Source organism: Balaenoptera borealis, assembly GCF_965194805.1.
Source record: "Balaenoptera borealis genome assembly, chromosome: 13".
In the NCBI taxonomy this organism is placed as follows: domain Eukaryota; kingdom Metazoa; phylum Chordata; class Mammalia; order Artiodactyla; family Balaenopteridae; genus Balaenoptera; species Balaenoptera borealis.
The window spans coordinates 67,681,435-67,698,303 of NC_138870.1; the positions used below are offsets into that span (position 1 = coordinate 67,681,435).

Consider the following 16,869-nt stretch of genomic DNA (forward strand, 5'->3'; position numbering starts at 1 on the left):
ACCTGTTCTCTCTCTTCAAATTTGTAAACGAAGCAACTGACATAGGATTAATCTACAAAATATACAAGCAGCTCATGCAGCTCAATATCAAAAAACAAACAACCCAATCCAAAAATGGGCAGAAGATCTAAATAGACATTTCTCCAAAGAAGATATACAGATTGCCAACAAACACATGAAAGGATGCTCAACATCACTAATCATTAGAGAAATGCAAATCAAAACTACAATGAAGTATCACCTCACACCGGTCAGAATGGCCATCATCAAAAAATCTACAAACAATAAATGCTGGAGAGGGTGTGGAGAAAAGGCAACCCTCTTGCACCATTGGTGGGAATGTAAATTGATACAGCCACTATGGAGAACAGTATGGAGGTTCCTTAAAAAACTAAAAATAGAGCTACCATATGACCCAGCAATCCCACTACTGGGCATATACCCTGAGAAAACCATACTTCAAAAAGAGTCATGTACCACAATGTTCATTGCAGCTCTATTTACAATAGCCAGGACATGGAACCAACCTAAATGTCCATCAACAGATGAATGGATAAAGAAGATGTGGCACATATATACAATGGAATATTACTCAGCCATAAAAAGAAACGAAATTGAGTTATTTGTAGTGAGGTGGATGGACCTAGAGTCTGTCATACAGAGTGAAGTAAGTCAGAAAAAGAAAAACAAATATGGTATGCTAACACATATATATGGAATCTAAAAAACAAAAAAATGGTTCTGAAGAGCCTAGGGGTAGGACAGGAATAAAGACACAGACATAGAGAATGGACTTGAGGACACAGGGAGGGGGAAGGGTAAGCTGGGATGAAGTGAGACAGTGGCATGGACATACATACACTACCAAATGTAAAATAGATAGCTAGTGGGAAGCAGCCACATAGCACAGGGAGATCAGCTCGGTGCTTTGTGACCACCTAGAGGGGTGGGATAGGGAAGGTGGGAGGGAGACGCAAGAGGGAGGGGATATGGGGATATAGGTATACGTATAGCTGATTCACTTTGTTATACAGCAGAAACTAGCACACCATTGTAAAGCAATTATACTCCAATAAAGATGTTAAAAAAAATTAAAAAAATAAAATAAAATGAGGATAATGATAAAAAAATAAAGATACCTTATATGATAAAAAATATATAGATATATAATTTATCGTATGCATGTGTGTATATTTATGCACATATATTAATATATGTGTCTATATACATAAATGTATGTATATGTGTGTGTATACATGCATGCATACGTGTATGTATACACACACACACACACACACACACACACACACACATATAAAATCCTGCTTATGTTACTCCTTTGCTTCAAACTCTCCACTAGTTTCTATTCTTCTGAGGGTAAAGTCCAAAATTCTTACAATGGCCCAAAGCACTTGAATGACCTTCCTTTGCTGTTCTCACATCCCAGCCTTGGCACTGTTCTCTCCCAGCTCACTCTGCTCCAGCTGCACCAGCTTTTATTTCTTCAAACCTACTGTGCTCTCTCCTTAAGGCATCTACATAAGCTGTTTTCTCTGCCTGGTAAAACCTTGGTTCTCTCTGATTAACTCCAGTTCTCAGTTTAAAAGTAACCTTCTCTTGGAAGTCCCTTCTGACCCTCCCCTTTCCTGCAAGACTCTCTCAAGGCATCTTGTACTTTCTTTAAGGGCACATATCACAATTGCAATTAAATAATTAACTTCATAATTATTTTAATGTTGTTTACCTCACTGAGGAAAGAGGTTATCATATTCATTTCTCGATTTTTTTTTTTGCCTATAATTATAGTGCCCATTCAATTAGTTTGAGATGATTTGAATGTTTTATCTTCATATGTTTTATCATCATACTACCTAACATAGTGTTTTACCCATAGTAAATGTCCTAGAACTTATACCAATAAATAGTTATAATTTTTATTTTCTCGATTTTTCCCCCCTGCCTCCTTCTATCTCTTCATCTGTAGGAAAAGGAGAGTTCTTTTTGAGATATTTCTGTGAAGATCAAAGCAGTCAAACTCAAACCAAGAAGTAAGCCAGGTGTTAGATTCTGAAATGTTGAATTCAGCTTCGTGTAGCAGTTTGCTATCAGAGACTTTTAAAAAAAATGCCATTGGAACTTCTAACGGATCACAGTTGCCTCCAGAAGCAAGTCCGTTATATTTAGCATGGAACATAAGGCTTTCCATGGTCTGGACTTTGCCTCCTTCTAGCTTCATTTCCCATGTCACTCCACCCCGCCCTCCAATCAATCCTGCCCACCAAGCCCACGTATCAGGAAAGGGAGATGATCATCATTATTACCATCACCACTAACAATGTTTATTAAGAATTAGTTTACACCAAACACTGCGTGAGGGCCCGTGGGGACATATAAAGATGTTTTAAGTCAGGATCACAGCTCTCAATCACCTATTAATCTAGTCGAAGTGACAGATATACTCATAAAAGATAAATTACAATATAAATTAGTTAAATAGCAAGTGCCAAATAGTGGTTGAGAGCAGAAGTGCAATTTCCTGAGATGCCACTAGTGCTCTGCTTTAGTTTTATGTTTCTGCAAGTAAATGTGACTGTTGGGAATCAAGGAAAGGTAAGGAGGAGATATTTAATGTTCTGTCTGTCTCTTTGCAGATAAGTCCTATGATTTATCCACTGCTTTGTGTAGTCTTCCTTCCTCCTCATCTTCAAGACTATTGTAATTCAATCTGAATTCAGGATACAAAGGAACAGATGTTTGTCAATGACCGATAGCCCTCATCCAAGTCTCCTTGAGCCCTGGGCTTACTAACTTTACAAACTCAAATTTATTAGCCTGTGGAGAGCAGTGCTTGGATTCATTCACATGGAGTAGTTAACCTGGTCCACTGGATGAGGCCATGCATTCAAATACCAAAAAAAAGAGGCTTTGAAAACTCTACTTCCCCAAGAGTCTTATAGCAGAGGCATATATTAAGTTATTCAATTAACAAATATTTTTGAGACAGTGAGAAAAGGAAGTGATTAAAATGTGTTCCATGCCCTCAAAAACCCACAGTAGGTGAGACAGACCAGTAAATACATAATACATTGTTCTGAGAGCAATGACAGTGGTGTGGATGATGCATCACACAAAGGACTGAGCACCTTGTTATTGGAGAAGGGCTACACAGCAGGGGTGATGTTTAAATTTAATCTAGAAGATGAGCAAGAATTAGCTTGGGGAACTCCCCGGCCGTCCAGTGGCTAGGACTCCGCGCTCTCATTGCCGAGGGCCCAGGTTCAATCCCCGGTCAGGGAACTAAGATCGCACAAGCCGTGTGGTGCGGCCAAAACAAAAAAAGTTCAAGAACTAGCTTTGCTTTACCAGAAAAGAGTGGGTATTAAGTCCCCTATGTCTAATCCTGTGTATTTTCCTATCTGTTTTACCAGAAGTGGTAGTTCTGAGGCATAACCTGTGAAAAAAAGTAGAACTAGATGCTTTCTTCCAGACCTAGTGAAGACCACTCTGAAGAGAAAGCCCTCCCAAGTTCCAGCCAGGGAAGGGCCATATCACCACCTCTAACTGCTCTACCGAAGTACTGACCTTACTAATTCTTCTAAATAAGGAAAGTTGATGCTACAATATTGTTGCATATAACTAACAACCCCAAATCTTAATGTCATACTACACATTTATTTTTCTGGACCATGTGAATCAACTCTGAGGCTATTTTATGCTGCAATCTTTTCCACATGTTTCCTCGTTCTCCTCGGACTAATGGCAACCCAGGACGTATTATTCTTCCGAGGGATAGCAGAAGTGCAAGAGAACAATCCAAAATGCTGAAGCACATGTAAACCCCTGCTGGAGTTGTGTCTGTTAACATTACACTGGCCAGAAGAGTCATGTGACCAATTCAAACATCAATGGGGAAGTGAAGTATGCTTCTACTACTCCAATGGGAGGTATTGCAAAAGCACACAGAAAAGGGAAGACGTGATTCTATAACAAGGAGAATATGAATGAACAACTGGGAACAATAATCTATCCAAGTGTGTTCCTGCCTGTTGTCTGCATACTACCACATAATTCTTAGATGAAAGCCTTCATCTCCAAGCCACTCAGTCCTGAAAAATGTCTCCCAAACCTCCAGTCTTGTCACAACGTCCCTGTGTCACTGAAGTTGCCCCGACTCCCACCAATGGAGTACTGTAAGAGAAGTCTAACCTAGAGGTTCTCCTGGATCTGACTCTCGGGTAGCAGAAGAGTAGCTGTATTCAGCACAGTGCTTGGTGATAAAGAGACTATTTCACAGTGCCTCATTTCTGTTTCTCTTGGGGTTCTCACTAGCAACTTTCATCTCCCCTCTATACCGTTCAAGAAGATTTTTCTGGGAAAATGTAACATCTTTGGGTATATATAAATCCTAGTTCTCCAATTTTTTCCTGTGTCTAAACAGATGATTTGGGAATCTTGGAATAGTAAACCCCATGTAGTTTATGGTATCTCTTACTAGAAGGTCATTGTCCCAAGATCAGTAGTTGGCAAGCTAGAGACCCGGGAGAGCCAATGGTATAGTTCTTGTACAAGTCTGAGTCTGAAGGCAGAAGACCAATGCCCCAGCTCAAAGACAGTCAGGCAGAGACAGCGAATCCTTGCTTACTTGCCTTTTTGTTCCATGCAGTCCTCCAGTGGATAGGAGGAGGCCCACCCACTCTGCGGAGGGCAGTCTGCTTTGTTCAGTCTACCAGTTCACGTGTTAATCTCATCCAGAAACACCTTCACAGACACATTCAAGATACTGTTTAACCAAATATCTGGGCACCCTGTGCTCCTGTCAAGTAAACACATAAAATCAACCATCACAGTCAGTCATCCTCCTTTTTCTCAGTTCCTCTGTCTCAGTCATGGATCACTGCATGGCAAGGAATAAAATCCTAACCAAGTTAACTCAAGTAAAAAGGAAGTGATTGGATAGATGTAGTCATAGAAACCAAAATGTGGTGAAACATCTTCTCCGTCACTTGTTTCTTTGCTTCCTTCTGAACATCTGTTCCATTCTCCTATTTCTTTTTGCAGAATAGCTTTCTTTCTTATTTAACAACATGTACATGATTGGAAAATAGCTGCCATCTCTAATTCTGTGTGACCACAAAGCCCCAGGGCCCACAGACTTATGACTACATGTGACTTTCATCTCTATGATTTATGTTTCAATGCCTGAGAAAGAGAATTGGATCCATTGCTAGGACCACCGTATATTATTTCGTTTAGCGTCAAGTGCCTATCCCTAGTGGCCAGAGAATGTAAGTGCCTTACTTCCTATTGCTGCTGTAACAAATTACCACAAACTTCATGGCTTAAAACAAAAATTTATTATTTTATGGTTCTGGAGATCAGAAATCTGAAATGAGTTTCACTGGGCTAGAATCAAGATGTTGGCAGAACTGCATTCCTTCTGGAGGCTTTAGGGGAGAATCCATTCCATTGTCTGCTTCTAGAAGCTCCCTGAAATCCTTGGCTGGTGGCTGCTTCCTCCATCTTTGACTCTCTCTTCCACTCCAATCCTTCTGACTCCTGCTTTCACTGATAAGGACTCTATGGTTCTATTGGGCCCACAAGGAATTAAGTTAGAGGAGTTGTTAACTTAATTACATCCATAAATCTCTTCTGCCACGTAAGGCAAAATTCACAAGTTCTGGGAATTAGGACGTGGATGTCTTTGGGGAGCGATTATTCCACCTATCATAGTGAGAGTTGTAAAGATGTAATGCCAATGGAGCAGAAGCTATGTAGCCTCTGGGAGGAGTTTCTCTGCATAAGAAGTGTGGAAAGAGTAGGCAAATGAAATAACAGACACACTTCATCTTCCCAAACAAGGAACTGTTTACTAGTAGGTAGTGAGGCTGGCCCTCAACCTCCACTTAATTTTTCTGACCTCTGCTTCTTTCTCCTCCAATGGGATCTATCAATGCCTCCATATTTGTAATGCACTTGCATTCCTTTTTTTGTACTAGAATAGACTACTTTGGTATTTAATTTTCCCTAAGCTAGATTCTCTATTACAACACAGATGCCTAACCCCCTTAGACTCATGGATCAGAAAACACTGGATGTGACGGAGGTGGGGTTGGGGATCCGTGCTTCTAATATACTCCCTACGTGATTCTTGCATACACCAACGTTTGAGAACCACCTGTGTATTCTAAGGTAAAGCTGATAAACTTATCTTGTTAGAAGAGAAGACTGAAAAAAACTTTGCAGAGGAGCTAGTGTGTTTTCACTGCAGCTTTTGGGAGATAATGATAACAATTTTGCATGTAACTCAGTAAGACTCTAATTCAGGCTGGAAGCCAGGGAAGAGGTCATGTCAAGATAAGGGGGAAACACTTTTTAGGGCTGATCCGACCTTCATGTGACTCTCAAATCACAATGAAGGGCTTAGTTTTTTCTGAGTTATGTTTTCATACTGATTTGTGCTCTGCTGAAAACCACAATGATGCCACATCTCTAAAGGCAGTCTTTCTGTATTAACCTTGCCAACTTAGAAAAGGTAGAAGGTGATAAGCTGATGTTTGACACTCCAGGCTGCAGGTTGCAGTGGCTATTGTCATAAATCATTGTCAGGTGTCTGAGGTGGAATCTTGGTGTTATATGAAGTCATCTCAACCATGACACTTAGGGATCTGACAGTTTTTCTTTTATATTTTAAATAATTTGATCCAAGTATGAGATGCTTTGATATGCTTTCTTTATAAATTTATAGTTGTTTGTTTTGAATAACTTGGATATAATTATTAGAAGAGTTAAATAAGTACGTACCTGTGAATCATAGATGGCTCCATATCACAAGTTTGTAATTCAGTTGAGAAAGTATGTTGCAAATACATAAAGTAGTAACCTAGAAAATGAGAACATATAACTTTTGATAGTTGATGGTTCTGTTTTTTGGCAGTGCAACAGATTAGATGATCTAAAAATTTGTCAGCTATAAAATACTTGGGCATGCTGAATAAAATAAAGTATTCATCTATTTAAGTGGTTGTATAGAAGTAAGGAATATCACCAAAGGCCAAAAACAAAGCAGAAACTAGATTTGGCATTCCCTCACTTTGAGTTTGGGATTTGAATTTATACTCAATATGCTGGGCACCCTCAAATGGAGAAATTAACATGAAATTCCTTGGAGCAATTGGCAGAAGTAAATGCAAACTCTTTTTTGGAGGGGCATACCTTCAACCCCGGCAGTAAAGAATTACCATAGAAAATGTTCTACCAGACATGAAACCAAAATTCAAAATTACAAAACCTATGCGGTAACCCACCCTAAGTGTGAGAAGCCAGCACAGCAAGCAACAGGGTTAGAACCCTCCTCCTGCTGAGAAATTCAAGTAATATTATCCCTCAGCAACTCTAAAATAAATAAATCTAAAATGACTGAAGATATAAAATGGAATTGGAAACGTGAGAAACCAACATAATTTATATTGTTATATGTGTAGTACATTGTATATTATACTATATATTATAAATGCACATGTAATGTGCTATAGTATGTAAGTGCTACAGTAGTTTAGAAAATAAAGAGAACTGTAGGAAATATTGGTTTTATATCAAGAACTTGATGCTAAAATGTTGACAAGACAAAACTTTAGTTGTAGGAACATTACTTCTTTCAAGATGAAAGATATTGCAAATCAGTGGCACCATAGCAACTTGAAAAATGAATGTCCCTATAAAACACAACACATTAATTTCTGTGGGTGAGCTTTAAATTGAAATCATGACCAACATAGATACCACTTATGACACACAGTCTGTATTCAGAAAAGCTAAGATAGATGTCATTTACAAATTAAACTATATGAAGCATTCCAGAAAGTGCTAAGCAGCACACCTCCTGAAAGCATAAATAGAACACTGCAAAACTATCTTATAATAAGGCAGTTAAATTCAGAGTGGTTAAAATCACGTCAAAGATATAGGATTCTTTTTGCTGCTCAATGATAACATAAATTCTAGATAAAATCACTGAACCTGAAATGTGTTAGGTTTAGTAAGGCAAGTGAGGAATAGTTGCATTTCACTAGTAGAATGTGATATGATGGGAATCAAATGTTATCTATTTTAGATTTGATTTCAATGAATGAAAAATGAGTGTTATATAAATCACCATAGAAATTAATTTTTCTTAAAGATGATGAACTTCGTTAAAAATACCCCTTTCTTTATTATTGACGTATAAACTATAAGCCCAGCAATTTCCCATTTCTGCCAGTTGTTTTTAATGTGGTGTGTTGAGGCCAATAGGCTGTCAGGTGTCAACTTTCTAAAGATCATATTCCATGTGGGAAAATGTGCCGTGTTCTTGTATCAGAAAGGGAACTGTTTATCTCATGCATTATGTAGTTGCCTCAGACTTCTTATGAACTTAATATCTCTTCACAAGCTGGTGACTGACTCACTTTTTGCCAGAGTTCCTTTGTCAGAGTAGAATGAAATATAAAAGCTGTCAACTAAATTTTGACAGTAATAACTACATGTAGCAACAGTCATAAATTCCTTTTTTTGTGGTTCTGGGTCTAATCTTTCATCTAAATTCTCTATTCTACTGTAGCTATTCATGGAAGTCTATTTTACCTATTTTCATGCAGCCTACCATTTAATGTAATGAACTCATAATGTAGTTAGTTGAAAAAGAACTTGGAATTTCTGGTATTGTTTTCTCTGCCATTGTTCATTCTCCTTTACTAATCTCTGACCTACTCTAAGCCTGGATGGAGGAGGAATAGAAAGCCATCATATGCTAAACCTCTAGCTATAAAAGAATGAATGGTCACCCTGAGAATTCCCATTATAATTTCTTCTATTTTCTTTACCAGACAAAATAATTTATAGGTTTTAAATACATAGAGTTCAAAATAGAATAACAGTAATAAATATGCCAGGTGATATAACCTTGGAATTTTCAACTTTAACCAGTGAAAATGGCTGTAATGCTTTTGAATCAAACGTTTAAAGATACTGTATGAAATTTGAGATGAAAAGTTGAGAGTTATTACATTTGAATTAAGAACGTAAAATATCCAAGTTTATATTAGAAAGAAATACTTTTCACAGGCTTTATATTGCTGTTTACTAATCCTTTTTCACCAAGTTCTGGTAGTATTTAGAAATAACTATAAGCGTTATCAAAATGTTTCTTTTTTGAACCATGAAATTTAACTTTGGTTTCCATTTGGGATTTTTCCATAGGTATGTCACTTGTGACAAGCAGCTACCAGATTGGGGGAAAAAAATCCTGAAATATGATTTATAGAATCTTCATATTTTAGGTCGATTTTTATGGGAAATTATGAAGATGAGAGAAACTGTTGTAAATTAAGGAGGGGACTTAGTAATGTATATTTGTTATGTACATTTCCATGTTTTTCAGAAAGAGTTAATGAGCATTCTGTGTAAATCAATTTGGTGCCTTTAATTTAAAAAATTCTTTGGAGGAAAATTATTGCTCTCTAAACAAATTTCAAGCTTAACTTTTTTTTTTTAACATCTTTATTGGGGTATAATTGCTTTACAATGTGTTAGTTTCTGCTGTATAACAAAGTGAATCAGTTATATGTATACACATATCCCCATATCCCCCCTCCTCTTGCGTGTCCCTCCCACCCTCCCTTTCCCACCGCGCTAGGTGGTCACAAAGCACGGAGCTGAGCTCCCTGTGCAATGCGGCTGCTTCCCACTAGCTATCTATTTTACATTTGGTAGTGTATATATGTCCATGCCACTCTCTCACTTCGTCCCAACTTACCCTTCCCCCTCCCCGTGTCCTCAAGTCCATTCTCTGCGTCTGCATCTTTATTCCTGTCCTGCCCCTAGCAAGCTTAACTTTTAATTTTATTCTGTATTCACATCTTCTTAAGTGTCTAGAATATTTTAATTTTGATTGTGGTTGAGTAGATACATAATTTTTAGACCAATAATTAGAATGTAACTATAAGTAACTAGGCCTGTTTAGACTTATATTAATTTATTGTCTAGTTAGTTTGAGTAATGACCAATAAACTTTCAATAAATATTTATTAGACACATATTATACTTAAATTATTTAATCTAATCCATCAAAATTTAAAAATGAGTGTACATGTGCAAGTGTGTGTGTGTAGGCATATAGCTACTTATATTTTGGGGGAATTGGTGTGGTTTTCCTGCTTTAAAAATGAATTTATAGGCAAACATCTTCTCTTGGCTCATAGAATCAGCAATTATGTAGGCAATGGAAAGGCATTAAAATCATGTAAAGCAAGAGTAAAAGATTATTGAGTTTGAGACACAGAAAAGAAACTGTTTATATAGTAGACGTTGGGCATGCAATATATCAGGATGTTAAGGATATTTTCACAGAAAGGACCAGGAAATCAGTGCACAAAAAGTGTCTGAGTACAGCAAGGTATTAAGAACTGCTGTGTGTTTTTGTCTCATAAGGTAGTTCCTGTGTAGTTAGATATTCCTTACCACTGTGCCCCCATCTGTTAAGTGAGTCTGATACTTTGCAGGTAACTGATGGGATCTGCTATAGGAAATGTGCACCCATTATATAATCATGGCCTTCCCTCATTTATGGGGCTTAGATCATCTCTATGGAGTTCATTACGAAATATTAGAGCTGTTCTCTAATGCCAATCCAGGTAGTCAATCGCTTCCAGAGAAGAGCGCACTTAGTGTTGGATTAAGAAGTTCTTTTTTGTTGTCTAATTGGATACTTGTCCCAGAGGATGGAAAAACAGGGTGTGAAGGAAGGTTTTCAGGATTAGGTGAGTTACTTTATTTTCTTTTTAAAGTCAAATATTAGAATATCATCTTTTTGTGTTATTATCTGCTTCTGTTGCAGAATGTTTAACAGAAAGATCTCTGGGCACATGTATATGTCAACTTAAACTACACTGAAATGGGACTGGAGTTGAAAATATATGCACATAATTTTAGTTTACTTATAATTCTTAAAGAAGAGTTTATGAAAACATCTAGACATTCTAGGAATGATTGATAGGATTTTATTTCAAAGGACAGTAATTATTTTATGAATAACACAGTCTTCTTTCAAAGGACAGTAATTATTTTATGAATAAAACATGGAATAGATCACTAATTAGGAATAATGCTTATCTCTTATGACATCGGGAGATAACAGGGTTTTTTGTTTGTTTGTTTGTTGCGACTGATTTTAGAAGTCATAAAAGGCTAATATAGGCTAAAAAGGCGTATGATGTGCAGGAGCGGGGTAGGGTGTAACTAATACCGGCTCAGGTAAGAAGCTGCCATGCATTGCTAATGAGAGATTCAGCCAAAGGGTTGCCTGCAAGTTCTAAAGCTTCAGATGCTGTATGTGGTTAGAAATCCTGGAATTCCTTTTTGAATTACTTTATTACAAAGCTAAATTTATAAGAATTTGAGCACTCTACAAGTACTCATACTTCTAAGATGCCATCTTAGTAAAGACCAACAATTTGGTTACATTTCAGGGAGAAAGGCTATACTGAAATGAACATTGTGAGAAAACTCAATTTAATGATACCTTGGAGTATATTCTTGCTTCATATACTGCTGTTTTCATTACAAGGTAAGAACTCATATTAAACTTTTACCTCATTTTATTGTATTTTAGTCTTCCTTGTAAATTGTAGAAACTGTTTCCTCTTATACTGTAAAACATTTTGAAGTCATTAGGATGGGTATATACTAAATGACACCCAGATCATTTTTTGGGAAAATTTTTAATAATATAGATAATTTGGAACTTTTAGTTTTCATTTTCTGAGTCTCTTTTTTAAATGTTAAAATCATGATGGGGAGGGGGAGGGGTGAGATGTGACAGGGTGAGAGAGTGTCATGGACATATAAAAAAAAAAACATGATTTTATCATAATATGCAGCTGTACTGGAAGAAGCTCTGATTCTAACTTTTTCTCTTCTAAGTAATGATTTTAAACAGTTGTGTAATTTAAACATTTGAAATTTTATAAAAGATAAGGAGACATTGAGTACTTAAACTTTCTTGATGCCATCAACCCAAAGAATGGTAAAGGAATGCTTTAAGAAGGACTTCAGTGTTTGAGACTAAGAATTGATTTTCAATTATATTATAGCAATATTTATAAATTAATTTTTATAAAATATTTTTATGGCAGAAAGCATTTATTTACATTCAGTTGTTAATTTTTAATCCCTGAAAAGGGCTGTATATTTTGGGGCTTGTAGAGGAAGTGGGAGAAATTACTGAAGTGTAGAAGACCAGCGAGGTCACAGACACTATCTTCCAATCCTAGTAGTGACTGAAACTCCAAAGAGAAAATGTCTTAGAGCATTGAGAGCTGGAGGGGACTTTGAAGATCAACTTGGCTACCACTGTTATTTTGTGATGTGTTTGCTTAAGTTTGGCATTTACTAAGTCATAGGACTGGGACTAAAACTTGGATCTCTGACTTTAAGACTAGTGCTTATTCCACTGTATCATGTCTCTGTGTAAATCAAGGTACACTGCCCATTCTTTCTGAATTACTGGTCACCCTGATGTCTCACAGGGAATTTGCTGGTCAAAATCCTCTAGAAAATGTAAAATAACTAATAGCAAAACTCAGTCTAAGTTTCAGAATTCAGGTTTAAATGATCTGTTTTATAATCAGATCATGTGATCAAGATATTTGGATAATCTTTTTCATTCATATATATATATATATATTTATTTCTGGCAGGTTATATTTGTACTTCATCCATCTTGACGAGAACATCAAAGTGAGTATTTCTTGTTCTTTATGTCCTCTAAAACATAAAGATAATGAGAATGAGCAAAGAGCTCAGCAGGTCAATATATCTGCTTTTGAAAAAATAAATATTTTACAAAATAAGGGCATGAGATTTAGTTCTTTAAAACATTTCTACAAATTAAAAATTACTAGGCATTCAGTTCCTTATTTATGAAACAAAAATATTTCCTTTCATTTTAATTACAAGAGGAGTTTTTGGTGGTGTCCAATGACTGTAGATACTGAGGAGACATTTTCACTTCAAAGACTTGAAAAGAAGTTATATTCAGTAATTTCCTATTTCCTATTGTTATTATTAATGTACATTGTTGATTAGAAATGTGCTGTATTATTAACATAGAGTAAAATAGTTTTTAATGATAAAAGAATAAAATGTTTCTAGCAGTAAATAATGAAAATCATTTTTTGGACTAAACTGATCTGCTTAATGCAAAGCGGAATTCTACTCACTGTTTGATTTTGATAACCCACAGTTTGATGTGCTTATGCACATTAATGTTAATCTGCCCTTCAAGACATGGAAAGAGAGAGAATCGAGTATTACGTTTGAAAAATGTGAACCTGCACTTGTCGAATACTTATCTCACCAGTTTTATGAAGGCATGTGGAGAAATTATCACGCATGTTAGTGCTACAGTGTTACACTATTTTGTTTATTTCTCTATCTCAAAGTTCCTTCCTAAAATGCAGTTTACATCAGAGACTGGAGAGATCTGGGGACACTCCCAAATTTTGTAAAATGAGACAGTGCCACCACCCAAATCTAACCCCTCCAAAGGGGGGAGGGGGACCTTTTCAATGTTAAACCAAGAAAGACCTCTTTGATAAAGTGATGGAAATCAGGAGGAAAACACCAGCTCTCTCTTGGGAAAGGCTTGTTCAGGTTGCCTAGGGGCCTTTGACTATACAAGTTCTTTTTGTTTTCTTCCAGAAACGGGTTTAATGAAAATCAACAGAAAAGAGCTCTTTTAGCAGCCCAGGTAGGTTATGCCTCAGATGGAGAGAGAGGCAGAGAAATAATCCATCCTGCTTTGGGCCTCTGCTGTCACTTCAACAATGAGACCTTTGTGGAGGCGAATAAAATGCTAAAAACAAGACAGGAAAGAGGAGGAAGAGGCAAAGTAACTTCTCTAGTGCTGTTCTGTGACCCTCCAGTTCAGGCTTAGCTCACATTTACTTGTTTGTGGTCAAATGATTTTTGCTATTCACCTCGGTTCCCTACTGATAGGCTCCCAGAATTTGTGGGAGATTTAATCTCACTACTTGCCAGAACATTTTAATTGGTTTAAAAATTAAGCACAATGATAATAGGACAAGTACAAGCAAACAGGGGCAGAGAAAGGTATACCTGATCTGAGTAAAGTACCACAAAAGGGCATCAGAGGTGTCCTAGTGTCCTGACAAATGGGTTTTATATTATCTAATAAATCTAAATTACAGGCATTGATGAAGAGGTGACCTTTCTTTTTTTAGAGGGGTGGGGTAGCACTGAATTTGAGGAGGCCTTTTTGCTTGGGTCCCTCTATATAAAGGATATTGGATAACATAACTGCAGTATCTTCAAATTATAGTTGGAATGTTTAAATGGGTGGATTTTAAAAAATATTTCTCTGTTAAAGATGGATGGTAAGATAGAGAATCCTAACTCAATATTAAGACATTTCTTTGGAAAGTAATATTACTTGAGTATTTACATAGCAAACAGCTTATATATTCAAGGTCTTTGTCAAATGCTGAATTGCAGTAAGTTTCTATTAGCATTTTATGATGGATGCCTGTTTTTTTTAATATTTTGTGAGCTTAAAGAGAATTGTAAAAAAGAATAGATGACAGATTTGATACGCTGTTGTGACGATTCAGAAGGCAGAACTAATTTATTCTTATCAAGAGTGGAGCTCTTTCTTTGCACTAGAATGGGCAAAGGATTGTCTATGGAAGGGAAACACTTTTTTTTTCTTAAAAAGAGTATTTTGTGTACTTAAGTACCTATGTATCATGTGAAGTGGTTAAAATGACTTTTCTCTGAGAAACGTCAAGTTGGCCAGTAGACCATATCAGCCACAAAAAGATATCAACGTGACTCAGCAGAAAATCCAATTTTGAGACAAACCGCATTCTGGTAGAACCCCCTAGATTGAAGAACCTGTGAAATATACCCCACAGGTGTCACATGAAACAGCCTGTGGATGGGCTTCTACTGTTGACCATTTGGATGTTTTTAGAATTTGTATAATTTACCCCCCCCCCCCAGAATTATCTTAATACCTCCCTTTTGTTAATAAGTGAGGAACACACTTGCCTTGATTTCCCTTTTAGAGAGAATGAAGAGCTGGACACTTGCCCTTCTCTTTCCTGCAGCTAGAGAACACGCACCAACATTACTTAACATTTGAACAAATTTTAAGGGAAGAAATGTTAAAGAAGGGCAGTGAGGTCGCAATCATGCGTTTCACTGTTTAGGATTGAAATTTCATCCGTTATGAGGCCATTCTTGTCCACAGATCCACTCCCCTGCTCTAGGAAGACGGAGCACTGATGGACAGATAAATGTGCACATAAGGACTCAGGAATATGTTGGCAATGAGATAACAATGACCAGAGAAAGGGTAGACAGAGACTTCTGTCAATGGTGTAATTGTGCGCTACAGTGATTTCTCATCTAAAGACTGTATTTCTCTGTGCTTCTCACCCTCCTGTGGAGACGTAATCAGCACGGAGGAAGAATGGGTTGTCCTCTTTCATCGGTTATGTGACTATATGCACCCACTGCTTGGAATTTTTTTGCAGTTGCATCACATTTCAAAATTCTTCTCCTGAAAGCAGGGGCAGATTATTTATTTATTAGAGGTTGCATGCAATTTGTATGTGCAGGAGTGAGGGAGAGAGGAAAGGGAGAGTAGGAAGGGAGAAAATCCAGCACAGCTCTGTTGATGAGGGGCCTTCGTGCTTTAGGCATCTGGGGCTCAGCCTTGCTGGCATCCCTCTGAGGAACTGTGTACAGTGTTTCAGAATTGTTTCTCCAAGGGATGGGGGAGCTGGTCTACTTATCCACCAACACCAGCCTCTCATTCATTGAGGGCAGCTTCTGGGGGGACTTAAATCCCCTGAAAGTCATTTCTCTTGTCTATCCTGCTTGGACTCTACCCTAAGGCAGAGACAAAAAGAAGCCGGTGCTTGAGGGTCTCAGTGTGCACAGAAACCCAGATGCAGGTGAAGTCCAAGGTGAGCTGAGAGGATATGTGGAGGAGCATCAACAGAACATTTTATAGTCATGGTTCTAAACAGCTCTGGGAGGCAGATCATTCCCATTTGCATAATGTCTATTTCTGGTTTAGTTGGTATTTGTTGACAACACACAAGGGACCGTGCTAGAGGTATAACGATGAACAGCGGTGTTTGTTCTCTAGAAATTCAGTGCCTAGTGGAGGTAGACCTGTAAAGAAGTCATTTCTGTGTAACATGTTCATCGAATCTAAGACACCACCAATTTTTTGCCATTATTTGTATGATATAAAAAAATGAAAGAGCTCCCAATTATAAATGTAAGATGTGCCATTCTGAGTTCAGATCTGTTATAAAAATAAAAGCTGTGTGTCATGTCTTAGCATTAGTGAAATGTTGTAGCATGATGAGTGGAATGCTGCAGAGATTAGGATGCTGTGGTAACCAGGAGGCCGGTGTGCTAAGTACTTATTGTGATTTCCATGGAGGAGGTGTAGCCTGAGTTGGGTAAGAGGATATGGAGTGAAAAACAAATTATGTATTTCTGCCTTGGTCTAATGTTGTCAAGTGTATTCAGTTTTTGCTTAATAATAAAAGTAGGTAACATGTTTACAACACTTATGTGCCCTGCACTATTTTTGGTGATTTACTTATCCCATTTCATTTAATCCTCACAATTCCGTGAGGCAGTTATTGTCATTCTGTTTTGCAGGTTGGGAAACTGAGGCTGAGCAGGTTAAATAATTTGTTCTAGTTTATAAGCCTGTATGAGACAGAGTTGAAGTCACTATACACTCTTAGTGAGCATCAGTGATGATTCGTTAGCGCCAAAGGAAGAAGAATT

The 16,869-nt window shown here is 37.3% G+C and overlaps 1 protein-coding gene across 3 annotated transcripts in view; it reads left to right on the plus strand.

The window, feature by feature from the left end:
• The first annotated feature begins 4,363 nt into the window (after positions 1–4,363).
• Positions 4,364–16,869, plus strand: part of OTOGL (otogelin like) — a 157,199-nt gene continuing 144,693 nt past the window's right edge. For all 3 annotated transcript variants that reach the window (XM_082350724.1, XM_082350722.1, XM_082350723.1), the window contains exons 1-3: positions 4,364–11,599; positions 12,732–12,771; positions 13,735–13,783. In XM_082350724.1, the coding sequence (XP_082206850.1) occupies positions 11,521–11,599; positions 12,732–12,771; positions 13,735–13,783 (168 nt within the window). In that variant the 5' untranslated portion in view covers positions 4,364–11,520. The remainder of the gene's footprint in view (positions 11,600–12,731; positions 12,772–13,734; positions 13,784–16,869) is intronic.